Here is a 25,271-nt window from a genome sequence, read left to right as displayed (position 1 = left end):
AAAACAAAAAAAAAGAAAAGAATGCTATACTCAAAAAGAGTTTTGTTATTTTGTCTCCCCGCTCACGCTTAGGAGCTTTCCCAAATAAAGTATCTAAAATGCCTGATAGAAACCCATTGTTCTCTGCATCGTTTTTTTGCACGACAGAATTGGAAAACGTCGCTTTGTCCGGTCCAGCTTGTAGATTTTTACAGCTAGTATAACCTTAGGATAAAGTTCCACGAAGCCCAGAAAGGGCCCTGTGTTCCCTTTTGAGTCATTTTGGGTGAGTGATCAATAAAAAATCGAACAGTCAGCATAAATTCCGTTACTGATTTCCACGTGAGCTGTGTGTGGTTGGGTTTTTTTTTTTTTTTTTTTTTTTTTTCTGTTTGTTTCTCTCACCTCATTCATTTACTCCATATACCCCATGTTTACCCAATTTCGTACAGAAGGATTCAACGGATACTCGGTAAATAGCCAATACAAAGAGAGAGAGAGAGAGAGAGACAGAATAGGGTTGTCAAAACGCAGAACGTTGATTCCTGATGCAGGAACGTGATCTCTCCCTTTCATTAGACAAAATGGAGTCCATTTTTTGAAAACAAGATAGCTGTAGCAGCCGCTTCCAATTTTGGTTTGGTGGGCAATGGTAAATTGTTTGTCATGAGTGTGGCTGGGGACGCCATGATGGTGGAAAGAGCGTAAGTTCGTGTACCTGCCTGATCAATTATCTACGTACTGAATGGGGTTATGGATTGCCCCCCTTTTTTGATTCAGTTATGATACACAGGATGGTTTGTATGATGTGGCATGGAGTGAAATCAATGAAAATCAGCTTGTTGTATCGAGTGGTGATGGATCGATTAAATTGTGGGATACCACCTTGGCAGTAACTATCAGAAAAAGAGTGGGGGGGGGAAGGGGGGGAGGGGAAGGCTTGTTGATGCTAATGTATCATTTGGCTCATAGGATTTCCCTATACAAAACTGGCAAGAACACCAGCGAGAAGTTTTTTCAGTGGATTGGAATTTGGTAGCCAAAGATGTATTTGCCAGTAGTTCGTGGGATCACACCATTAAAATTGTACGTGAACACACATAGAGAAAGAGAGAAAGAAGAAAAGGGGAGGGGATGCTAATGTTTAGGGCATTTCTCTAGTGGAATCCGCAAGCGTCACGATCGCTGACGACGTTCACAGAACATACGCATTGCGTCTACAGTACCGCTTGGTCACCGTACAGTGCGACACGACTGGCTTCTGCCTCGGGAGATCAAACGGTCAAAATCTGGGACACACACAGTCCTCGATCCGTGCAAACGCTTCGAGCGCATCACAATGAGATTCTTTCGGTGGACTGGAACAAATATCAGGAGCACATGTTGGCGACGGGTTCTGTGGATAAGATGATCAAAGTATGGGATTTGCGTCGAGCGGATCGAGAAGTGATATGCTTACCAGGACATGAATATGCGGTGCGTCGTGTCCGTTGGTCTCCCCACCGGCCGAATGTACTGGGGAGTGCCTCCTACGATATGAGTGTACGGTTTTGGGATACAGCCGCCTCTCCCGGGCAAAATCTGATCCATGTCCATGATGCTCATACTGAATTCGCTTTAGGCTTGGATTTTAACTTGTACTTAGAAGGCCAAGTAGCTACATGTGCTTGGGATGAGAAAGTAAATGTATTTATTCCCCCTGCCCTTATGAGACGATAAAATAAAAAAAAAGCAACCCTTAGACGAATTTTAGTCTATCGTCTGTGGCCCCTATGGGAATCTAAAATCACATTTTTGTCAAAAAAACGCCATGGGGCGGCCAACATAAACGATTGGTAAGAAACAACGCTTTGCAGATTTATTGATACGGAAAAAAAGCTTTGTGCAACAAAAAATACGTCTTTCTCCCCCCCTTCTTCTGGATGGCTGTCGTCGCAACGACAGGCTGACTCTCTCTCTCTCTAACAGAGCAAAAAGCTTCGTCATAGCCTTGGGTAAACCTACCATGGGGTAGGCTGGCTAGCAGATCGACGCAGATCTCTTGCAGCCGATGGCTGCAACTCGTCTTTTTTTTTTTTTCTCCCCCTCTTTTCGATTGTTTACGTGAAACAGCCATGCCACGTGCGTTATGTGTGTATGTGTATTGCTCTCAGCTTGGCTGTATCATGTGGCGCGTCGTCAGCGAGTGCGGTACATAGTGTGTGGATTGTAAATTCGAACCAGCGAAAATGGCGTTACTGAAAGCTCAACGGATCGACAGTAGGGTGACTACTGTTGGGCTCGTCTTCTTCATGATCGTTTTTATTCTGTGTCTCGGCAGGATGGATGTCGATGGGTTTATTTGCTGTATAAATGATCCAATCGATATAGCAGCATTGCTCTTCGAACTCAATCATAGCGGCGTTGATGATCCTATCGTATTCTTCTTCAGAAACGCCCAATTCCAGAATCCACCAAGGCCGCATCGATTTGAAGAGTGCTCTGATGACTTGTTTATACAAGAATCCTTTTTCACGCTCCTCTATCATCCACAAGGAAATGGCGCATTAGCACTGGGTCGAAACGAAAAAGCACTCTACGGGTGATTTACCTTTATCTTCTGACCATTCACCGATGGGAATGGAGACGACTTGGGCTTGGACATTGTCAAAACCTGCAGAGATGAGCTCATCTTTTAATTTTTTAGCTTGATTGGGATCCACGCCCACCGATGAAGCTGCAATTTGGTACCATTCGTTGACCAAAGCTAAAACCGGACCTGGATCACGTATATCGAAATCTAACAAAAAAGCCCCAACATGGGTTACTCTCTATATATATAAAATTTTTTTTTTGCCCTCAAAAGGGGGGGGATCCTCATGATACGTACCATATTCTACCAATTCAATGGACCCTCCTGGTTTCAGTATTCTAAAATATTCATAAAGTAGAAACGTCCAGCGTTCTTGTGGGATGATAGCCGTGGTATCTCTTTGAAAGATGATGTCCAGATAATTGGCAGGTAAGGAAAGGCGAGAGAATAAATCGCCATTCTTGTAAACAATGTTGGGAGCATTGAGGGCGGCTGTGTGAATGGTGGCGGTCTGGAGATGGCTGCTGGTATCGTCTGCAGAGGTATAGGGGAAAGTGTCTAAACCGATAATGGTGGCATGAGGGAATGCTTGCGCCATGTCTAAAGTCCATATGCCGACGCCGCAAGCCGAATCCAAGAGGGTAAAGTGATCGGAGGGCACCGGTACATGAAGATTTCCTCCAAGTACATACTTTAACACATAATGCTGTTGTATGTATGTATGTATGTATATGTGTGTGTGTGTGTGTGTGCAGAAAAAAAGAAGAATAAAAAACGCTTTAGCAAATGAAAAGCATCGGGATTGTCTTTTACACTTTCTGGGCTCGTTTTACCTGTCTCATTTGTCTAATGGTGTGTGTGTATATATACATGACATAGAATAGGTGTGTGTGCGTAGAATGAACAGGTGAGTGTGTATAAACCTTTTTTTTTTTTTTTTTTTTTTTTGAGGTGGCAGTGATAGGCCGTTTTTTACCTGTCGTATTCTTTATCATCGCTTGTATTATGTGACCAAAAGGGTTTGAGTGGGTTTTTTGTCGATAACGTGGGTGTTTCGTCTTCCATGTGAGGGGTGGGCGCAGTAGCGTGGGTAGAATGAAATCGGTTCGAGCCATTAAAGTTGGATTCAAAGACGATATCGATATTGCCTGCCTTATTGACTGAGAACGTAAAGGACGATGCCTTTTTCCTCTCCTTCTTTTTATTCTCTGCAGCGGCGGCGGTGGCGAAATCATCCACGACGGACAAGTACTTTTTATTGCTTTTATCATCGGAACCCAGCGATGTCCGTGGCGACGATACGACATCATCGTCGCCGTCTTCGTAATAAGAAGAAGAGCTCAGCATACTGTGAGCATCAGGGTGTGGAGAACAAGAAGAGGAGGCACTCAAATTCAAGCTCTTTCTCCATAACAGGCTTTTCCGTTTAGGAACGGAAACCGCGGAGAGTGAGGATAAAGGTGGTACATGATCGGATAGCACCACTTGGTGCTTCACTAAGGTGACGGAGGCTGGTGGCCGCACAGGTCGAACCAATTCATTTGCTGAAACGTTCGAGGAGAGGAGGGAATCGTTGGTATCCTCCTTTGTCAATCCTTGTGTTGATGGTGGTGGTGGTTCGTAGTAGGTGGGATCTTGAGATATCTGAGAACTCGCTGAAAATGGGCTTTTGCTCCTTTTGTGGTGGTGATGTTGTGTCGGCTGTGGTTTCAAAGAAAGGAGTAGCTTCCGTCGATGTGGATGGCGAGCAGAGTGGTCTCTACTAACCGCCGAGCCCATAGGTTTTTTCTTTTGGTTTTTTTTTTTTTTTTTTTTTTTTCTTATGAAAGCGGTTCTATGTTATAGAAGGAAAAAAAAAAAAAAAAAAAAAAAAAAGGCGGGAACCTAAAGAAAAAAAAAGGGAAAGAAAAAGCAGTTTTTGGAAAATGAATTTCTACAATTGAAAAAAATGCTTTTTTCTTTCTCGCGTGAATGGAACCTACGTCATATTACTTGCGCCTTTCATGGTTGCTATGACAACTCTCATCATTTCTCATTGTCTGAATGATCAACATGAGGTGACTCTGATCTAACATAGCATTCTATCTATCATTCAATATATATCAAGACAAGACAGAGAGAGAGAGAGAGAGAGAGAGAGAAACTTTTATGCATGAAAAAATAGAGCCATGTAGGCGGCGGAGAGAAGGATGGAAAAGTGGGTCGAATTGTTTCATGCTTATTTCTGGACTTGAAACCAAAGCGAACCACTTTTTTACGACAAAAACCATGAAAACGACATTGCTATCTCTCTACTCAAGTTTGCTATGTTCAACTCATAAGGGTCGCTTGACTGAGTTTAGACTTCATTATCCCGTCGGGGCAGTGGCAGCCCTTTTCTCATACTAAAAAAACATAGCTTCAGATGGGCTCTCTGACTCTCAAAATGATGAGAATGGTTACAGTGTTTGCTAAAATCAACATCCATTTCAAAACGCTTTTTTTTTCAATGAGGCTACTCTAAAATTGTTAAATAATGAGAGGGGTTGGATATTACAGAGGGGGGGGGGGCTAACAGAATATAGCTTATTTGAATCCAGGAAAATCATACTCGATGCCCGCTTCTCTGATTTGTTCACGTATCTTTTGTTCGCGTTGCTTCAGTTGTTCACGTTTCTTTTGTAATTGTTCATCGGTTTTTGGCTTGTTATGTATTTTGCGATTGAGAAGGGCGTAGTTTTTGCGTTTGAGTGCTTTTCCAGATCCCTTGAACAATTCAGCATGCACCTTTTCGGAAGGCACTAATTTACATTGTAATAAGTGTCCAAACAAGAGATAGTTATCCATCGTTTCAACCACAATCTTGGCTACGTCAGCTGAAGCAAATTCAATAAAACCGTAATGCTTTGATCTTCCTGATTTCTTGTTGCGAGATAAACGGAGTCGGGTGATATCACCAAACTGACTGAAATAACCCTTCATTTCTTTTTCATAAAAACCATGTGGAATTCTACCTAGATAGATGACACCCTTTTCTTGTTCTTTATTCGACTGAATGAGAAAAGAAAGATGAGCCATCTTTAATAAAAAAGAATACACATTTGAATTCGTAAGTCCCCTTACCTTGTTGGTTTTCGACTTTTTATCAAATGTCTTTTTCGTCTCAGCCATGCTCTCCTTCATCTTGTCTTCAGCCAAAGACACAACATCTTTATTTTTATCTATAGCGTCACTGTCGTCTTCGTCATCAGAAGAATCTTGTCCTTCATCGCTACTTGCAAGATCACCCAAGATCTCTTTTCTGAGAGCTTCTTCCTGTTCTTCAGTGAGTTCTTCATCGTCCACTTGATCATCATCGTTGTCATCATCGTGGGTGGCAGCTGTCACTTCTTCGTCTTCACTCTCACTTTCCTCCATGGGTTCCTTTTTGGGTTCAGGTGCTTTTTTTCCAGTGGCTGCTTTCTTTTTGGTGGACTTGGCAGGCTTTCCTTCTGTTTCTGAGAAAGTGACACGCTTTCTCTTGTTGCCTGCACTCACTTGCTTTGGTTCTGTTGTTTTCTTTGCATTTTTAGGAGCAGCAGCAGCAGCAGCCTTGACAGGTGCTTTTTTTGTCGTTGTCTTGTTTGAATGGGTCTCTTTCTTTGTCTTTGCGGGTGCCATATTAATATTTTGCTCAAAAAAGATAGAAAAAAGAAAATTGTGATTTATTTTTTTTTTTTTTTTTTTTTGCTTTTTTGCAAAAAAGGGTCAAAAGCCAGTCTAGTCACAGAAAGAAGTCACAGATCACGCAGAAAGTGAGAAATGGATCCCCTTAACGATCTTTCCATTGTCTTTTTCTTTTTTTTTTTTTTTTTTTTTTTTTTTTTGGGTAAGATATTTGCAGAATTCTCGAGTAGATGGACTCTTATATCGGATGAGCAAAAAATAGTGTATGGACATGACTGTTTTGGAGTGCTTGATGCATCTCGATTGAATGAGACAATGGCCCAACGCATGAGACAGCCTCTCATGATAGTTGTGTTGTTTTCCGTTTGTCGGTCGAGAAATGAACTGCGACCTTTGACGTAATAAAGCGAATGGGATAAAGCGATAAATGCGCATTCTTTTGTTGGGTGTTTTTTACGGATGATGTGGCACAGACATTTAAAGCAAAAAAAAAAAAAAAAAAAAAAAAAAAAAACCCAAAAAAAACGGAGATTTTGCCATAAGAAATTGACTCGTCTGTATTCATCTGTGCCATGGGTGACAGTGGGCAAAATAAAAAAGGGCAATCACACAAAATTTCTGAAAAAACTGTAGTAAGAGACAGAGAGTTAAGCTACGTTATGAACAACGACGTAATCGGTTTTTTCGCGTGAGAAAGAGATAACTAAAAAAATTTGACAATTCTTTCCTTTTATGTGTCGTGTTTCTTTCACTACTCACAAGCGTCGGTCCAGGCGTTTGAGTGAGAAAGCAGAAAAAGGGCTTTGAGACGCACCAAGGCTCTTTTTAGCGTCCGTGTGGGGGAGTAGCCTCTGTCTAGGTGGGAAAAATACCACACTCCTTGCTTGATAGTGTGTCTATGATCTCTTTGAACCGGCCTTGTTCTTTTTGATTGGCTTACATCACATCTTTTTTTTTTTTTTCTTTCCATTGAGAGTCAACGTGCTAACGAAACGTCTCAACTCCTCTTTTTTCATGATTCAATCTTTGCATAGGGTCGACTGGCTTTGGAATTGGCTGGATTTACTTTAGAGCCAATTGGTTGCCATTAGTCATACTCTCACCATATTTAGAAAGACGCGTGAGATAGGAACTGTCTGATTGGCTGTGCCTATGGGAGGGCAGGGGCGGCTTTCAACCAAAACAAGAGAATATACTTGTAGAAAAAAAATGTGGAGAAAGATAAGCTTTTAAGGATCAAATGACCCACCTACTTCCTAGATCAAGAAAAAGTACCACAACATTTGTCAGCGGTACAATTTCATAGGATAGTGATAAAGACGAGGCATCCATCTTTAGATAGGTCAATGTAGAAAAATCCGTCTAGGATGAGGATAAAATACGGGTTGCATGTAACCCTTTATTTCCCAACAAGCTCGTTTTCCTTTGATAGTTCACAAAAGGCAAATTTTCTTCAAATAATAGTAGTCGGAGTAAGGCTATCCAAAGGAAGTGAACAAATGAAGTAGCAGTAGGAATGACTTGTAGCCCATTATCTACATCACTTTGAAGTAGCGCCCCCACATTTTTTTGTGTGAAAGGTAAAAATGAGGTATAAAGGAAAAAGGGTATAAAAAGGGCCTTTTGAACGATTCAAATATAAAAAGGACAAAGAGAACTGCTTTTCTGCTTTATCATTTTTACGGTTTTTTTTCTTGACATAATTTGTACTTTTAAAGTAATTTTTTTATAAGTCCTTTCATAGAAAAAAGAAACCGTTTTTTTCCAAGTTACTAGATTACATCTAAAGTAAATCATTTTTTCTGTTATATCATTACCTTTTTTTCTCCTCTCCTCCCCCCTTTTTCAACTTTTTTTTTTTTGCTTTTTTGAAAATTCCGTACCCTTTGACCTTGGCAATAGTTAGATGGTTGGCATGGACCGTGACCTAAACAGCAGACAACATGAAGCTGACGAATCTGGATTAAACGAGCCCAAATATCAGACAGATGTCGAACTTTTAAAATCGATGGGCTACAAACAAGTAAGTAGAGAGAATTGAGACAAAGTTCAAGACATGCTATGACGAATGACCTAAAAAAAAATAAAATAATCTTTGTTCTATGTATTAGGAAATGAATAAAACAATGTCCACTATCTCTAATTTCTCAATTGCCTTTGGATGTTGTTCCATTTTATCAGGTCTTACTCCTGTAAGTACTTTCATCTTCCTACTACGCACTCACATCCTACAAACCCGACGTACTCGTGTTTAGAAACTAATGTATACACAACTTATTTAGCTATGGGGTGATGCTATGCTTTCTGCTGGTTCAGTGGCTGTCATCTGGGGTTGGATCATGGTCTCTGTTTTCACCTTTGGTGTGGGTCTTTCTTTGGCTGAAATTTGTTCGGCCTATCCCATCACCGGTGGCCTTTATATTTGGGTCTCAAAGCTCGCTCCTCCTGAATGGGTGCCTATCATGTGCTGGCTGACAGGCTGGTGCAATTGGCTTGGATTGGTAAATATTCTCAAAAACAACAAAAAAAAAGTGAGTCTTTATCCAGAACGCAGATCTAACCTCTTTTTTTCTTCTTTAGACGGGTAAAATCAATTTTTTTTTTTTTTTTTTTTTTACAAGCTACAACCACACTCACAATTCATTCCCATTAACACACATTCTTTACTCTTTTGAACAGTGGCTATTACCTCAGCCGATTTGGGTCTATCTCAATTTATTGCCTCCACCATCAATGTAAGCGATCCCAACAACAACCCTAGCATCTATTGGCAGTACGGCATTTTTATTGTCATTGCTGTTGTGCACGGCATTATCAACTCTGTCAGCGTAAAGTACAACGGCTTCTTCAACCAGACGTCCCTCTACTGGCATCTCATCGGCACATTGTTGATTGTCATTGTGGCTCTTGTCCTCACACCGAATAAGCCGAGCGCAGAATGGGTGGTAAGCAGACATTGAAAACAACCCTTCTCCATCCTGGAGGATGCATTGTCAAGAAAAATAACATATCACGTCTTTTTTTTTTTTTTTTTCCGCATAGTTTACTCACTTTCAAAATGAAACTGGCTTTTCTTCAGGTGGCTATGCCTTTTTGATCGGTCTCTTACAATCCCAATACACACTCTCTGGTTTTGATAGTGCTGCTCACATGTCGGATGAAACACGCGACGCTGCTCGCAGTGCTCCTCGTGGTATCCTGTATGCGATCGGCACAGCCGCTATTTTCGGTCTCCTTTTCTTGTTGTCTGTCAATTTCTGTGTCCAAGACTACCAAACCCAAATCATGGATACCACCATCAGTCCCATCATGACCAAAATCTTTTTGGATGGTGTCGGCTACAAGTGGACAGTCGTGTTTACCACCATCATCATGGGCGCCATGTTTTTCTCGGGTTCCGCTTTGACGTTGGGCAGCTCTCGTATGGTCTACGCTTTCGCCAGAGATGGTGCCATGCCGTTCTCTCGCCACCTTGCCAAGGTCAATGCAAAGACCATGACTCCTATTTACGCTGTCTGGTTCAACGTGATCTTTGCCATGATTGTCGGTCTCCTCTACATTATCAACGAAACCGCCTTCAACGCCATCGTGTCTGTCAATACCATTGCCTCCTCCATGGCTTACTTTATTCCTATCGCGCTTCGTTTGACCGTCGCTCGCAACATCTTTCAACGAGGTCCCTTCCATCTGGGTCCTTTCTCCACCGTCATTGGTTGGACGAGTCTCTGCTGGATCCTCCTGACCTCGGTTCTCTTCCTTTGCCCTACCGAATCGCCTGTCACCAAAGACAATATGAACTACGCCGTCGTGGTCTTTTTTGGCGTCATCGGTGCCTCTGTCCTTTATTATCACTTCCGTGCTCGTCAATGGTTCCATGGTCCCGGTAAGAGCATGGAACCCGATCCACAATTGGATGGTATTCCTTTTGAAGATACCACCCACGATGGAAAAAAGAACCACTCTCCTTCTGACAGCTCCAGTCGAACAAGTGACAGTGATGAAAACAGGAAATATCAAGTAGATCAAGTCGAACGCATTGATTAAGTCAAAATACCCCCCCCCACCTTCCACCTCCTCCTCCTGCCCTTCTCTCTATTGATGTAGTGATCTCTTTTTTTTTTCTTTTTTTTTTCTTTTTTCTCTGATGCTACTGTATACATACATACATACATACATGCATGCATTCTCTTTTGTGAATTGACATCATTCTTTTATTTATTAATTTAAACATCTCATAACTAATAATACATAATTTTGTACACATTATTTTGTCAAAAAGAGGGTTGATAGACTTTTGCTATAGCTACAGTTGGAATTCTCATTCATGTGACGAGAACGCGTCTATTCGTTCTTTTAAGAGTACACACGGGTAGATTGTGTATGATAGCGCGCCTCCTTTTCACCAAACCACAGCCAAAAAAAAAAAAAAAAAAAAAAAAAAAAGCGTTACACTTGACCTAATGAGTGATCCATTGAAAGAGATTTTGTGCAACGGTACATAGAGGGATGGTCTATCCCAACGCATTGACTGAACTCCTTGATCATCAACGTCTTTATTCTATCGTTTGTGGTGAAATAGAATAAAAATTGTATTTTCGTGTGTTCAAACAGCTTTTGTTTACTAAAACGTCCCCCCCCACCCCTTGCCTACATTAGACTTCTTTTCGCATTCTCTGAAAAAGAAACAATCCTATGAAAGCCATCCTAATAAACCACATTTCTCTCTCTGCTGATGGAACGCCAAAAGGAACTGGGTCTTGACCCTGTGGATGGAGTGTGTGTTGTGTATCAAAAGACGAATACATTCCTTTCTCAAGGCTTGAGTCTGTACAGAAATCTCTTGATAAACGCGAAGAAGAGATGACAATAGAAGGGGTGCAGTTAGAAAAAAAGGCGGCATGGCAGAAACTTTGTCCCTGAATCTTGGACTCCCTTTTCCTCTGTTACACAAATCACACAATGGCTTGCACTTGATGCTTGAAAAAAAAAAAAGTGGTAAAAGTGCTTGTGGCACGCACGCACGCACTAGCTTATTAAAACGTAATTAACGATATCGACGACGGCTGACCCATTTCTTTTATTTTCTCCTTTCTTTTCTCTACTCTTTTAAACAAAAGGCTTGTGGACGGGTCCATTGATGTATCATCCTACCAACGCAAGCCCACTACCATCCTCACGCCTGCCTCCTCGACCGAGACTGAATTATGGCGAAGAGTATTCGATGCAGCCCACCTCTTACCACGGCAACCCTACCTCGTCGATCCCAGGCTACCTTCCTACAGAGAATGCTTTGGAATATTACGAATCTTTTATTCCCGATACCCATACCATGCAAACACCTTTAACAGCATCACCGAACGGTAGTGCCACGACCTCTTCTCTATCGTACAGCAAACATCTCTACGCCAACAGGGTGGGTGGTGGACCTGAGGATTTTGGTTTTGCACCGAGAAGGCAACAAAGACGCTATAAAACAGGTAACCACCACCTTTTTTTTTTTTTTTGGGTCTTTCTATGAAAGAATTAGGGAGAAAAAGGAAGAATAGGGAGCTCTGATGAGGCCACTCGAGCCCTCGCCTTTTCTTTTTAAACTAACGTTTTGCTTATTTCATTAGTGCGCAAGGTGAAATTAACGGGCGGCAACTTGGTATTGGAAAATCCTGTACCCAACAAATACTTGCAACGAGTCAAGCGACGCGATGAAAATGAATTTACCCACATGCGCTACACAGCAGCGACCTGTGATCCCGCCGATTTCCAACGAGAAAATTATCGTCTTCGTCAAAATCTGCTACAGAGAGAAACGGAATTATTCATCGTTTTGACCATGTATAATGTAAGGTTACTTTTCTCTTGAGAGCATTTTTAAAAAAAAAGAAAAGATGGCCCATCGCTTAACCACTCTGGTTAGGAAGACGAGGTGTTGTTCTGTAGAACCATGAACGGTGTCATGAAGAATATTGCGCATCTTTGCTCTCGTCATCGCTCTCAAACGTGGGGTCCCACGGGTTGGAAAAAAGTCGTGGTTTGCATTGTCTCGGATGGACGCACCAAGATTCATCCTCGTACCTTATCTGTGTTGGCTGCCATGGGTGTGTATCAAGACGGTTTAGCCAAGAATATTGTGAATGGTAAGCCAGTAACAGCGCATATTTACGAGGTACGCTCTCCCCCCAAAAAAAAAAAAAAAAAAAAAAAAAAAAAAAAAAAAAGAAAAGAAAAGCCCGTCTTCAAGCTGACCCTTTTTCTCTGAAAAGCATACAACACAATTATCGATTGATGCGGATATGAATTTCAGAGGTTCAGAAAAAGGAGTCGTGCCTGTTCAAGTCTTGTTTTGCTTAAAGGAGAAAAATCAAAAGAAAATCAATTCCCATCGATGGTTCTTTCAAGCCTTTGGCCCTTTGTTGAAACCCAACGTGTGCGTTCTCTTGGATGTCGGTACCAAGCCAAGCGGCACCTCTATCTATCACTTGTGGAAATCGTTTGATATCAACCGCCATGTCGCAGGCGCGTGTGGTGAAATCAAGGCCATGTTGGGCACCGCCGGCGTGCAACTGCTCAATCCGCTCGTCGCGTCACAAAACTTTGAGTACAAAATGTCCAACATTCTCGATAAACCCCTCGAGTCGGTGCTGGGCCATATTTCTGTCTTGCCCGGCGCTTTCTCTGCCTATCGCTACAAGGCACTGCAGAACGACGTCCATGGCCAGGGTCCGCTGGAAAAGTACTTTCTCGGAGAAAAGATGCACGGGAGCGACGCTGATATTTTCACAGCCAACATGTACTTGGCCGAAGACCGCATCCTGTGCTATGAGCTCGTGGCCAAGAAACACGCGGCGTGGGTGCTGCATTACTGCTCCAACGCGCACGGCGAAACCGACGTGCCGGACAACGTGCCTGAATTCATCTCTCAGCGTCGGCGCTGGCTCAACGGCTCCTTCTTTGCTGGCCTTTATTCCATGGTGCACTGGCGGAAAGTCTGGAGTTCGGACCACAGCCTCTTTCGGAAACTGCTGTTCATGCTGAACGACCTCTATCAGCTGTACAATCTCGTGTTTTCCTGGTTTGCCATCGGCAATTTCTATCTCGTCTTTTACATCATGACCACCTCCATCAGCACCGCACCCGAGCCGCCGTTCCGGGCCCACGTGGCCGGTCTGATCCACACCGTGCTCAACTACATCTACGTGCTGCTGTTGATCATTCAGTTTATCATTGCCATGGGCAATCGGCCCCAAGGCTTCCGATGGGCGTACACGCTGATCATTGTCTTTTTTGCCCTCCTGATGGGGTACGTCATGTTTTGTACCGTGTGGATCACGGTGCGAGGCGTGCAAGGCGCCTTTGAAACAGCCGCGTTGAACCAGGGCGAGAGTGTGAGCGAGCAGATGCTGACCTTGATACGACAGAGCACCTTCCGCAATGTCATTGTGTCCGTGTGTTCTACGTACGTCATGTATTTCGTGGCCAGCCTCTTGTTCCTCGATCCATGGCACATGCTGACGAGCTTGGCCCCGTACATCTTTATGTCGCCCAGCTACATCAACGTCCTCAACATCTACGCCTTTTGTAATACCCATGATGTGTCGTGGGGCACCAAGGGTGACAATGGCGTCTCTACCGATCTGGGCGTCGTCAAAGGCACGCAAGGAAAAGACGGAGAACATGAAGTGGAGGTCGCGTTGCCCACGGAGCAAAAAGATCTCAACGAGCTCTACGATGAGGCTTGTCTGGATCTGAAAGCGGCTACGGTGCCTGAAGTCAAGAAGCGCGATGCCAAGACAAAGCAAGAGGACTATTATCGATCCTTTCGAACCAAATTAGTCACCGTCTGGATATTCTCCAATTTGGTCTTGGTCACTATCATTACGAATGGTCAAGATGTCTTTCAATGGTTTGGTAACTACAATGAGCGAGCGACAGCCTACCTCGGCTTTATTCTTTGGTCTGTAGCGGGTTTATCCGCTGTCCGATTCGTAGGTGCCTGTCTCTATCTTGTCATGAAAATCTTTAGGGGCTAAGTAAGCTCACCTAGACACCGGATGTCCCGAGCGCTAGCCATCCCCCTTGACTCTCCTCTTTCTCTATACCATAGGACTCTCTTTCCTATCTCCATTTTTCTTTCTTAGTTTCGTATTGAATAAAAAACTGTCTTTTTTTTTCTCTCTCTCTAAAGGTAATGTAGATAAGGTAGGTTCATTTGTTGAATGCACTGTCCAAATGGCAAGAAAAAAAGAAAAGCATCTGAAACAGTGGGCCCTCTTCAACACGCGCAAAGGATTCAAAAAAGGTAAAATCCCCAATAGATTACTTGGCCAGAGGAAATACTCTCTGTCGATCATTGAACACATACGTCAACTTCGTCTTTGACCATCTGTCAGATGGACCGGATGAGATCATAGCCAATGAAATTGTTACAAACACGTTGGTTTCCTATTCTCACCACCCTATATGCCTGAAATACGTCCCTTCTTGAGTTTTCCATCTCATCTATAGATTTGCTTTTGTATACATACACACAAAAAAAAAAAAAAAGATAAAAAGGTCATTTCAAATACAAGAAGCTTCTCTCTCTCCCTCCCTCTCTCTCTTTTTTTTTTTTTTTTCGCTTGCCTTTTCTTTTTTTCATACATGTCTCCCATTTGCTTCCGTCCCTTTTGAAATTCATTCTTTGCACTTTCTTTCTTTGTTCCACTTGTAGACATAGAGGTGCCTATCTTTGCTGAAAACGAAAATACGGAAAAAGCGGACTTGTACAGTATAATATACCTCATTAAGATATTCTACGCCTCTTATCAGCTTTTGTGAAAAAGCGAATTACACAAAGACAAGTTCCACTAAGAAGCTATCAATACAATTGTATACAAAAAAGTCTGGCTTCTCGATGGTTGGTGATTGCTTGACTTTAAAAAATTGGGTATTTATTAGACGGCCGGCTCCCACACTCATTACGGATCTACAAAAAATATAGCAAAAAAGAAACAAAAAGCCTGTTCATGACTATTCCTTTGAGCTTTGTTTCTCCCTTTGATTGGTATAGACAATGAGTAAGCTTTCAGACCCAAAAAAGAAACCTTAATTTGAGTTTTCTCACTCTCATTTGTTTACGTGTCTATCGTTTTTCTCCTGTTGCCCGTGCTATAAAAGTGCATCGTATCGAAACTCTATACGTTATATAATTTCTGAATAGGCCCGGGAGCCTATTTGCCTTAACGTAACACTAAATGGTCAGTATCCCCCACGAGTTCAAACAAACGAGTCGTCCGTCGTTCGATTCCTCCCCGAATAGAAGAAACAAAAAGCACTTGTCAGTGCGCTTCTAGGATAGCGCCACGGAAAGAGTGGGGGGGGGTGGGGGATCATGAAAAACACAAGTGACGGATAGTGGACATGCGATGCACCTTTTTTTCTGTTTTCTGTTGTGAAAAGTGAAATGAAAGCCCACTTTCTGATTGGCCCGATAAGATGAAAAAAGCGAGAAGACTGTGTGATGAGTGCTACCTATCTTTTGAGTACATTCGATTGACAAACAGATCCAATGAGATCCAATAAAAATCTTTTGCAGACGGTTGATTGGACCTAAGCGCGTCCCTTTCAGAAAAAAGAGAGGGCTGTGAGTCATGAAGGGTTGTTTCTTTCTTGTGCATAATATTCATACTCCCAACTATACTATTTTGCCCCCCTCTATATTTAGAAGATCAAAGTTTTAGCACGTAGAAAATGGAAGGGCTTATCTTGAACCCTGTGATAAAAAGTCCACCCCACATGATCTTTGATGACAACAGATACATTACACACATATAAATAATTTAAAATACTATAGTTCTACTTTCTAGACTTTAAGGAAAGGCACAAAAAATAAAAAATAAGCCATTTTTGTTCGCCCTTCATAACTCGTAAATTTTTTTTCGGCATTTTAAAAAAGTGTTACTCATCACTTAAAGGCGGCACACAAAAAAAAAAAAAAAAAAAAAACCTGTACACCCCCCGCCTTTCCTTCGTTTTTTTCATATAAATTCTTGAAACTCAACACTGTTTTTTTCTTTTTTCTATTTTTCATACCTTTTTTTTTTTTCCCTGATATTTCAAAAAAAAACTTGAAGAGTTGGTATTAGACGCGATAGGACACGAAACAAACGACAGTTCTCCCCCCTTTCAAACGCCCACTTTCTCTTTTTAAAAACTAAAAAACTACTTTTTGTTTTTATATAAACGTTTTGTAACGGAACTCGTGAAAACGTTTTAATTTTATATTTTTTTACTCCTGTTATCTTTTTTGTTACATATTTTTTATTCTTCAACCGCACCGCTCTCCATCCTCAACCTATGTCTGCTTCTGACGATTTCTTGTTCTCGGCGACAGGTCTGTCTGCTACCGACATGACGGCTACCTCTATGGACCTTTTTGATAAGGATCATCTCTTGTCAAGCTTTCTTCAGGACCATACAACGACGTCTGCTGCTACCGGAGCTGAACTCATGACGATGAATGGCTTCCCTCCTTCTCCTGCTTCTTCTGTGGAGGACGAGTCCAACAGTACAAGTCCAATCACTACTTCGGCAAGCCCAGTCTCTATGGAGAATGGTAGTAGTAATAGTAACACCATCCACCCTTCCGACTTGCAACATCTTCCATTGGCTGTACTTCAATCTTTGGCTGCCCTGTATCAACAACAACAGCAGCAGCAGCAGCAACAACAAGAACAGCCAACTTTGGAGACCACGTTTGATCAATTTGTCAAGTTTGAAGAGGATGCTGCCCTGACTCAACAACAACAACAGCAGCAGCAAGTGGACATGTTACTCACACCTTCTTTGACACCTCCTGTCGCTCCTGTCGACAATCCCATGGTGAATGCTGTCACCAGCCCCGCTATGATCAGTCAAAATGCTGCCGCTGCTGCTGCTGCCTTGGCGGCAGTGGCTCAAATGAGCAATGCCAATGTTGCCTCTTTTATCTCTCCTCCTGCTTTCAATAACAACCACCCAACCTCGTCTCCTACGGCTCCTGCTACAACCACTACAACGACGACCACGAACAAGCAACCAAAGCAACAGAAACCACCTCGTCAATTGGAATGCTTCAACTGTCATGTTACAAAGACTCCTCTTTGGCGTCGTACACCGGATCGTGCTCATTCTTTATGCAACGCTTGTGGTCTTTATTATAAGCAATACGGAACCCATCGTCCACTCCATGTTCGTCAAAAGCAACAACAGCAACAACAACATGTTCAACAGCATATTCAACAAGCACAACAGGAAATTCAGCAACAGCTTCAACAAGCGCAATCACTTGCCCATGTGAATGCGGTTATTGAAGAAGCCGGAAAGCCCACATCACCAAAGAAACGTCCTCAAGAGGTTGAGGAAAAGGGAGAGAACCATGGTAGCTTTGAGGATAACAGCGTTCATGGCAGTCCAAGCAAAAAGTTGAAAGTATCCACTGCTCTTTCTCCTTCTGCCACCACTACGGAAACGTCTCCTGTCTTGTTCCCTGCTACACCTTCCTCTACCCCTCAACAGCAACCACTGCTACAACAGCCATCTCAGCCAACCACCCAACCTGCACAACCCAGCAAAGAATGGGCAGAGATTGATGATACACGCTTCAGAAATCTCTTGAGTCGTATGACCACTCAACAAATGCATGGTTTCTTGGGTATGCTTGAAAGACGTTGTGCTATTTTACGCTCTATCCTTATTCCTCCCACTTCTGCCATCACTACCTCATCATCATCACCGTTATCATCACCATCATCACCGCAACAACAACAACAAGATTAACATGATCTGCTTTCCATTTTTTTTTCTTTTTTTTTCCAAAAATATAATATTTTTTTTTTGTAAATGTTCAACACATCTTTTATATGATAATCTCTTTTTTTTTTTTCTTTTTTTTTCTTCTTTGATAAATATATACATCGTTGAAATCCATTCTCTTTTTTTGTTTACATTTATTACTTTCATCTTACCTTTCTGTTTTTTATATATATACCGTTTCAACACTGCTTTTTTAACATCTTAATTGTCATTCCCCAAAAAGAACAAAAAATAGTAAAAAAGCGTTTCTTTGCATTTTTTACATTAAATGATTGATTTGTCAACCCCACGATTCCTTTTGGTTATCGGATGTGAAATTACTGTACAGACCCGTCCTTTTTTTTTAATTTTTAAATCGCTTCATCCCATAGCCCTAGCTCTGAACCCTTGAGTTTGAACTCATTCAACACTGCTCAGCAGCTTTGGTTGGATACAGTATTGTATTGAATGCTTGAATAGGAAGGCATTTATGCCGTATGTAACAGTCGCTTAGGACAACATGCCCTTTCTCCGCATAAAGTGAGGGCTATGCAGGATTATTTTTTTTTTTTCGAGAGTTGACTTTTAAACATCAGTTATCCAATGGGTATCCTGTTGTCGTTTTCCATCTGATAGCCTTTTGAACTCTCTTTTTTTTTTTTTCTCTCTTATTTTACTCATTGCTACGGAATTGTCCCCTAACATTCGTTTTTTCGTTTTTTTATGAGCAGCCATACATTTCTCATTCATGTGTCGAGAACCATTCCACGATCAAAAGTGCAGCAGGTAGTGTGGTCGCAACTTTCATCGTCGTCCGCATCGACCCCCATGCTACCCATGACAGCTTTACGTTCATTTTCGACCCATAATGCTGCACGCAGCAACCATTCTATTACTGTGTTCGGTGCCGAACATGCTCTTCAATCGCTACGGCAGAATAAAACCCATCTTTTCGGCTTATCACCTATTCGTCACCCCGCTGCTTTACGTCGTGCAGCCGCTTCCACCATGCAACTCAGAGACCGCGACCCTAAAGATAATCCATCGTCTTCTGACGCACCACCGCCCTCCTCTTCATCACCCAACGGTGGCGGCAGTGAAAGCGGTGGTGGCGGCAACAACGGGGATGGGGGTCAGAAATCAAAGAAAGCCAAAAGCGTATTTGAGAACCAACAGCAGCAGCAGCAGCAGCAACAACAAAATCAACTACAAAAGCCATCCGTGCCAGAAGTCTATCCGCAATTACTGGCCATTCCTATTGCGGGAAGACCTTTGTTCCCCGGATTCTACAAAGCGATTGCTATCAAAGAAGCCCCTGTGATAGCCGCTATCCGCGAACTGATGAAGCGGGGACAGCCTTACGTAGGCGCCTTTTTGTTCAAGCAAGAAGGCGTGAATAGCGATACCATCACGAGCATGGATCAAGTGCATACCACCGGTGTCTTTGCTCAAATCACCAGTGTGTTGGCTACACCAGGCATTGAAGAATCTTCCAACGGCGTCACCGTCGTGCTGTATCCCCATCGACGTATCAAGATGAACGAGTTGCTGCCGATGGCCGCCCCTCGCCAGGAGAAAGAACTGAAAAAGAGCGATACGGCTACGGCAGAAGGAGGGACCGTCACCTCATTAGAAGCCGAAAAAGAATCCACCATGGACAGCAGAGCAGCTGCAGAAGAACCCTTGTTAAATGAAGCAGAATTACAGCAAGAGACAACAGGTAAGCCAGGACAGAGAAAGGAAGGTCTAGGTGGATGAGTGGCGGTAGCGGCGGGGTGGGGTGGGGAGGGGGAATCCAGGATCCTTCTTTGCCCGCACCCCCCCATAGTAACAATATCGAATTCGTGAACTAAAGAACATTGGCTTTTTTTTTTTGCTTTTTTTTTTCGACAGAGGGTGCGGTTGAAAAGGGTAACCCATACAATTCGCAATATGCCACATCCTTCTTGGCAGATAATTATGCTGTTTCTCTTGTCTCTGTTGAAAACTGTGTCGAACCCGAGCTCTCCAAAAAGAGCCCTTACATTCGTGCTGTCACTTCAGAGATTGTCTCTGTGTGTAAGGAAATCGCTAATCTCAACCCTCTGTTCAAGGAGCAAATCGCCAATTTTTCCATGTCTCAATCCGCTGGCAACGTCTTTGAAGAGCCTTCCAAATTGGCTGATTTTGCGGCGGCTGTTTCTGCTGGTGAGGCTGCTGAACTGCAAGAAGTGTTGGAAACGCTGAATGTGGAAGATCGACTGCAAAAGGCCTTGGTCGTTCTAAAGAAAGAATTATTGAATGCTCAATTACAGAGTAAAATCTCAAAAGAAGTCGATACAAAGATTGCTAAACGCCATCGAGAGTATATCTTGATGGAACAATTAAAGGGCATCAAAAAGGAATTAGGCTTAGAAAGCGACGGAAAGGATAAATTGGTGGAAGGATTCAAAGAAAAGGCCGAAAAGTTGGCCATGCCTGCCACTGTGAAGAAAGTCTTTGATGAGGTTTGTCGGAAAAAAAGCGAGGGAGGTAAAAGAGAGATCATAGACACTCACCTCTCTATAAACCATTCATGCACTACCGATAGGAAATTAATAAACTGGTTCACCTGGAACCAGCCGCTTCTGAATTCAATGTCACCCGAAATTACTTGGATTGGCTTACCCAGGTGCCTTGGGGTAAACGATCTCAAGAAAACTATAATATTGTTCACGCGACCAAAGTACTTGACGAAGACCATTACGGATTGAAGGATGTGAAGGATAGAATTTTAGAGTTTATTGCTGTGGGCAAACTGAGAGGCACGGTCGAGGGCAAGATCTTGTGTCTTTCCGGTCCTCCCGGTGTCGGTAAAACCTCCATCGGTAAAAGCATTGCGCGTGCCTTGGACCGTGAGTTTTACCGTTTTTCAGTCGGTGGACTAACCGATGTAGCTGAAATCAAGGGCCATCGTCGTACGTATGTGGGTGCCATGCCAGGTAAAGTCATTCAAGCGCTCAAGAAGGTGCAGACGGAAAACCCGCTCATTTTGATCGATGAGATCGATAAATTGGGACGCGGTCATCAGGGCGATCCTTCCTCCGCTCTTCTCGAACTCTTGGATCCTGAACAAAACAATAGCTTTTTGGATCACTATATGGATGTGCCAGTGGATCTCTCCAAAGTGCTCTTTGTCTGTACAGCCAACGTGTTGGACACCATTCCTGGTCCCTTATTGGATCGTATGGAGGTCATTCAGTTGTCTGGCTATATTGCTGAAGAAAAAGCGGCCATCGCATCCAAATACCTCGCACCCACCGCTAAATCCGCTGCTGGCCTGGAACATGTCAATGTCAATTTGACGCCGGCCGCTATTGATTCGCTCATCAAAAACTACTGTAGAGAGAGTGGTGTTCGTAATCTAAAGAAGCACATTGATAAGGTGTTCCGCAAAGCTGCTTTCAAGGTGGTTCAACAAGTAGCAGGTAAAGCAGATGAAAAAAATGAAGCTCAAATCAATGCAGCTGCAGCTGCAGAAAAGACAAAAGACGCGACTCCCAAAGACAAACAAGCAGAGACGAGTACAGCAGACGTCAAGGTAGAGGACACAAAGAAGCCGATCAAGGAACCTCTTCCAGTGCCTTCCGACATTTCTATCGATATTACTCCTGAGAATCTTAAAGACTATGTGGGTCCTCAAGTGTTTCAAACAGAAAGATTATACGAACAAACACCTCCTGGTGTCGTCATGGGCTTGGCATGGACCAGTCTCGGTAAGTAGAAGCGTTGATAGGAGTGGGGGGGGGCGCGAAGCCTATGACTAACTTTTATTTCTGCATTTAGGTGGTTCTTCACTCTACATTGAATCTGTACTTGAATCTTCGCTCGATCCAAAGTCTACACCCCACTTATCCAAGACAGGTCAATTAGGTGATGTCATGAAGGAGTCATCGAGTATTGCTTACACCTATGCTAAATCTTTGATGGCTACCCATTATCCCAAGAATAAATTCTTTGATAAGGCCAAGCTTCATTTGCATTGCCCAGCGGGTGCTGTTCCCAAAGATGGTAAGGACCGAATGACGCTCTTGGTATATTTTTTTTCGATCATCGATGGATTGACACTTTTTCTTCTTTTTTTAGGTCCTTCCGCTGGTGTTACAATGACGACGGCATTGTTGTCTTTAGCTCTCAACAAATCTGTGCCGTCCAACATTGCCATGACAGGTGAACTCACTGTCACGGGTAAAGTGTTGAAAATCGGAGGTCTAAAGGAAAAAACGATTGCAGCTAAACGCTCCAAGGTCAATACCATTCTGTTCCCTCGCGATAATCAAGCAGATTGGGATGAGCTACCTGACTACATTCGGGAAGGGTTGACAGGTATTCCTTGCGACACTTACAAGGACGTTTTCAAAGTCTGCTTTGGTGATATAAAGAAGGAAGAAGCAGAGAATGTGTGGAGTTCAGTTTTGACAGAAGAAGCAACAAGCGCTACTACGACAGAGGAGAAGAAATAGATTTTTGTAGAAAAGTGACTCAAGATTCACTTTTTTTTTTTTTTTTTATTAGAATACATGTTGTTATTAATGTAAAATAGGTACAACTCTAAAGCTCACCCACTTTCTTGCCTTTCTTTGTACAAAAAGGGGCTTATTTAAATAAAATAGTGTATACTCATCAATATGGAATGTGGGTACTACACACAACACAGATCCTCATCCATGAAACAAATGGAACACATATTCTGTAAATGTAGAAATTTTATCTTTATAAATGAAGCTAAAATGAGATTATACCACGTTGATTCATCCAGAAACAATAATGACAAAGAAAACAAACCCCTTTGTATATATAGATCATGAAAAATATGCACAGTTATGATTTTATTAAGTTAATTATAATCTATTAATGACATGAATATATGAAAGACAGAAAAATGATACAATGTTGAATTGCTAAATTTAAGGAGCAATCAAGATACGGACAGTGTTGGTGTTACCAAGACCACCCTTCCATCCTTGGACGATGACGATAGGGTCGTTAGACTTGATGAGACCAGCTTCCTTACCTTGTTGAATACCCCACTTGATGCGAGATTCAACATCTTCGTCCCACTTGCTGGAGACTTCACCCTTGTAGACGAAGGGGAAAACACCACGGTGGAGGTGAGATTGACGGGCAGTTTGTTCTTCGCGGGTGACAAGGATGATGGGTTGAGAGGGTCTGTACTTGGAGCAGAGACGAGCAGAGTGACCAGACTTGGAGAGGACAATGATGGCACCAGCGTTTTGTTCGGCAGCAGCAGAGACGGCAGCACAAGCGGTGGTTTCGGTGGTGTCGGTGGGGCAAGCAGTCAAAGAGCGGATTTGGCTTTGGAGAGGAGCGTGGCAGATGACGGCTTCAGCGAGACGACAGGTGGCGGCCATGGTGGTGACGGCTTCAATGGGGTAGTTACCCTTGGCAGTTTCACCGGAAAGCATGACAAGATCAGCACCATCGAGAACAGCGTTGGCGACATCAGAGACTTCGGCACGAGTGGGACGAGGGTTGTAGGTCATGGATTCGAGCATTTGAGTGGCACAAGCAACGGGCTTACCAATCAAGTTACACTTGGCGATCATCATCTTTTGGGCGACAAAGACACGTTCGCAAGGAATTTCAATACCCATATCACCACGGGCAATCATAATACCGTCAGTTTCAGCGAGGATTTCATCAAAGTTTTCAATACCTTGGTGGTTTTCAATCTTACAGATGATCTTGACGTTCTTACCCTTGTCACCGAGGACACGACGGATATCCTTGACATCTTGAGCACGACGGATGAAAGAGGCAAAGATCATATCAACACCGTTTTCAACACCGAAGGTAAGATCGGCCTTATCCTTTTCAGAGAGAGCGGGAAGATCGACGTTGGTCTTGGGGAGATTGACACCCTTGGTGGAACAGATCTTACCGTCGTTTTGGGCTTCAGCACGAACGTAGTTGTCGTGGATTTCGACGACCTTGAAGGTAAGGATACCATCATCAACGTAGATGTTCTTACCGACTTCCATAACCTTGGGGAGGTTCTTGTAGTCAACGTACATGTTGTCACCATCACAAGCTTCCTTGTACTTGTCATCAGTGGTGATGTTCAAAACGTGACCCTTCTTGATGGGGACTTCGACATCATCCTTCATCTTACCAGTACGGATCTCAGGACCCTTGGTATCGAGAGCAATAGCAAGAACTCTGTCGGGACGAGCTATATATCATGAATAGTTCAGTGGTTAGAGATATTGATGATTTACGTAGTTGATTTAAAAAAAAAAAAAGCAGTATAAATCAAAAAATTTTTCTCGACAGAAACGTGAAAAATTTTTTCTCTTTAAGCGACTCTTTAAAAAGATGTTATTATCAAACGTAAACTTACCAGCAGCAGCAGCACGGGCGTTGTCAAGGACAGACTTGTGGTATTCGTAAGAACCGTGAGAGAAGTTCATACGGACAACGTTCATACCGGCATCAATCAATTGAGTGAGCTTTTCGACGCTGTTGGTCTTGGGACCAATGGTACAGATGATGGAGGTCTTACGAGCAGCCTTGGGCTCGACATCGACATTCATACCAGCAATCCATTGCATAGGAAGTTGAACAGGAGATTGAGTCTTGTTTTCGGTGAACATTTTTGTCTGATTGAAACTAACGAAAAGAAGAAAAAGAAAAGACAAAAGCTGAAAAGCCTTTTTTTTTAATAAGCTATCACGCTGTGATTTTTTTTTTTTTTTTCCAAAAAAAAGATTATCCAATTCCCGCAAGACATCTTTGCTTATCTCTACCACAAGGGTTTTACATTATAAAAGACTTATTTCAATCCCATTTATATGTAATATGTATTACTTCAATAAAATGACGCGTTGAAGAAGGCTTTATCTGCAATTATCAAACAAACGGCCCTTTTTTTCTGCGTTGCTAATCTTATCACCATCAGAGTTAAGCTGTGTACTACCTTTACTGCATCACACAAAAAAACTGATTTAAGCAGATAACGTTATATCATAACTGAGTTAGTATTTTTTTTTCGTGCAAAGTTTTTTTTTTTATATTTAAAAGTCCTGAAACATATCGCTACAGTACACCAAACATTCTCGAGCAACTTGGAGATGTAAAAATTTTTAGTGGGACTACATTAAGTCTCCATATTGTCCAGTCGGATAAAGTGCTCACGAAACCTCAAATCTAGTCCGAAAAAGAGTCCGCTTTCGGCAAGTGCCCAAAGTATAATCTCAGGATCGCTTATCCGATCAAAAAAAAAAAAGTTAAA

General features: G+C 42.6%; 9 protein-coding genes across 9 annotated transcripts; 5 read left to right on the top strand and 4 right to left on the bottom strand.

Moving 5' to 3' along the window:
- Positions 1–645: 645 nt before the first annotated feature.
- BDF20DRAFT_906508 (WD40-repeat-containing domain protein) lies at positions 646–1,698 on the top strand (the record flags this gene model as incomplete). Its single annotated transcript, XM_053083286.1, has 4 exons — positions 646–683; positions 760–871; positions 952–1,065; positions 1,141–1,698. 4 exons carry the CDS (start codon positions 646–648, stop codon positions 1,696–1,698), a joined length of 822 nt encoding a protein of 273 aa, XP_052935810.1.
- A 515-nt stretch (positions 1,699–2,213) lies between these two features.
- BDF20DRAFT_821178 (S-adenosyl-L-methionine-dependent methyltransferase) lies at positions 2,214–3,263 on the bottom strand (the record flags this gene model as incomplete). The annotated part of the gene is made up of 3 exons (XM_053077594.1): positions 2,214–2,500; positions 2,570–2,758; positions 2,849–3,263. Coding segments are annotated over 3 exons (891 nt in total), but the record flags the coding sequence as incomplete, so codon positions are not given.
- A 213-nt stretch (positions 3,264–3,476) lies between these two features.
- On the bottom strand, positions 3,477–4,373 carry BDF20DRAFT_875346 (uncharacterized protein). The gene has a single exon (XM_053081318.1). The coding sequence runs from the start codon at positions 4,328–4,330 to the stop codon at positions 3,524–3,526; it is 807 nt and encodes a 268-aa protein (XP_052935808.1). The 5' UTR covers positions 4,331–4,373; the 3' UTR covers positions 3,477–3,523.
- A 575-nt stretch (positions 4,374–4,948) lies between these two features.
- Positions 4,949–6,255, bottom strand: BDF20DRAFT_875344 (uncharacterized protein). The gene has a single exon (XM_053081317.1). It carries the CDS (start codon positions 6,188–6,190, stop codon positions 5,117–5,119), a length of 1,074 nt encoding a protein of 357 aa, XP_052935807.1. The 5' UTR covers positions 6,191–6,255; the 3' UTR covers positions 4,949–5,116.
- Positions 6,256–8,111: 1,856 nt separating this feature from the next.
- On the top strand, positions 8,112–10,240 carry BDF20DRAFT_906506 (amino acid permease-domain-containing protein; the record flags this gene model as incomplete). The annotated part of the gene is made up of 5 exons (XM_053083285.1): positions 8,112–8,219; positions 8,479–8,697; positions 8,777–8,780; positions 8,876–9,141; positions 9,239–10,240. 5 exons carry the CDS (start codon positions 8,112–8,114, stop codon positions 10,238–10,240), a joined length of 1,599 nt encoding a protein of 532 aa, XP_052935806.1.
- Positions 10,241–11,525: 1,285 nt separating this feature from the next.
- BDF20DRAFT_820815 (chitin synthase 1) lies at positions 11,526–14,220 on the top strand (the record flags this gene model as incomplete). Its single annotated transcript, XM_053077565.1, has 4 exons — positions 11,526–11,673; positions 11,812–12,032; positions 12,108–12,356; positions 12,454–14,220. 4 exons carry the CDS (start codon positions 11,526–11,528, stop codon positions 14,218–14,220), a joined length of 2,385 nt encoding a protein of 794 aa, XP_052935805.1.
- A 2,305-nt stretch (positions 14,221–16,525) lies between these two features.
- On the top strand, positions 16,526–17,986 carry BDF20DRAFT_836311 (uncharacterized protein; the record flags this gene model as incomplete). Its single annotated transcript, XM_053078941.1, has 1 exon — positions 16,526–17,986. One exon carries the CDS (start codon positions 16,526–16,528, stop codon positions 17,984–17,986), a length of 1,461 nt encoding a protein of 486 aa, XP_052935804.1.
- Positions 17,987–18,724: 738 nt separating this feature from the next.
- On the top strand, positions 18,725–22,482 carry BDF20DRAFT_913837 (Lon protease C-terminal proteolytic domain-containing protein; the record flags this gene model as incomplete). The annotated part of the gene is made up of 5 exons (XM_053084114.1): positions 18,725–19,721; positions 19,895–20,487; positions 20,571–21,735; positions 21,806–22,030; positions 22,106–22,482. 5 exons carry the CDS (start codon positions 18,725–18,727, stop codon positions 22,480–22,482), a joined length of 3,357 nt encoding a protein of 1,118 aa, XP_052935803.1.
- Positions 22,477–24,745, bottom strand: BDF20DRAFT_875319 (pyruvate kinase). Its single transcript, XM_053081316.1, has 2 exons — positions 24,381–24,745; positions 22,477–24,212 (listed from the first exon to the last, which is right to left on the bottom strand). The coding sequence occupies exons 1-2, from the start codon at positions 24,631–24,633 to the stop codon at positions 22,927–22,929; spliced, it is 1,539 nt and encodes a 512-aa protein (XP_052935802.1). The 5' UTR covers positions 24,634–24,745; the 3' UTR covers positions 22,477–22,926.
- Between the last annotated feature and the right edge of the window lie 526 nt (positions 24,746–25,271).

The sequence above is a fragment of the Mycotypha africana genome, assembly GCF_025528875.1.
Source record: "Mycotypha africana strain NRRL 2978 chromosome Unknown BDF20scaffold_6, whole genome shotgun sequence".
In the NCBI taxonomy this organism is placed as follows: Eukaryota; Fungi; Mucoromycota; class Mucoromycetes; order Mucorales; family Mycotyphaceae; genus Mycotypha; species Mycotypha africana.
Note: the sequence above shows the minus strand (reverse complement) of the source record. Positions and strands in the feature narration are given on the sequence as shown.

Excerpts from the sequence above, each read along its gene's own strand:
- BDF20DRAFT_875346 (XM_053081318.1), bottom strand. The coding sequence starts at position 4,330 with ATGGGCTCGGCGGTTAGTAGAGACCACTCTGCTCGCCATCCACATCGA.
- BDF20DRAFT_875319 (XM_053081316.1), bottom strand. The coding sequence starts at position 24,633 with ATGTTCACCGAAAACAAGACTCAATCTCCTGTTCAACTTCCTATGCAA. Across the intron at positions 24,213-24,380 it reads CGCCCGTGCTGCTGCTGCTG|CTCGTCCCGACAGAGTTCTT; the intron begins GTAAGTTTACGT and ends CATGATATATAG.
- BDF20DRAFT_875344 (XM_053081317.1), bottom strand. The coding sequence starts at position 6,190 with ATGGCACCCGCAAAGACAAAGAAAGAGACCCATTCAAACAAGACAACG.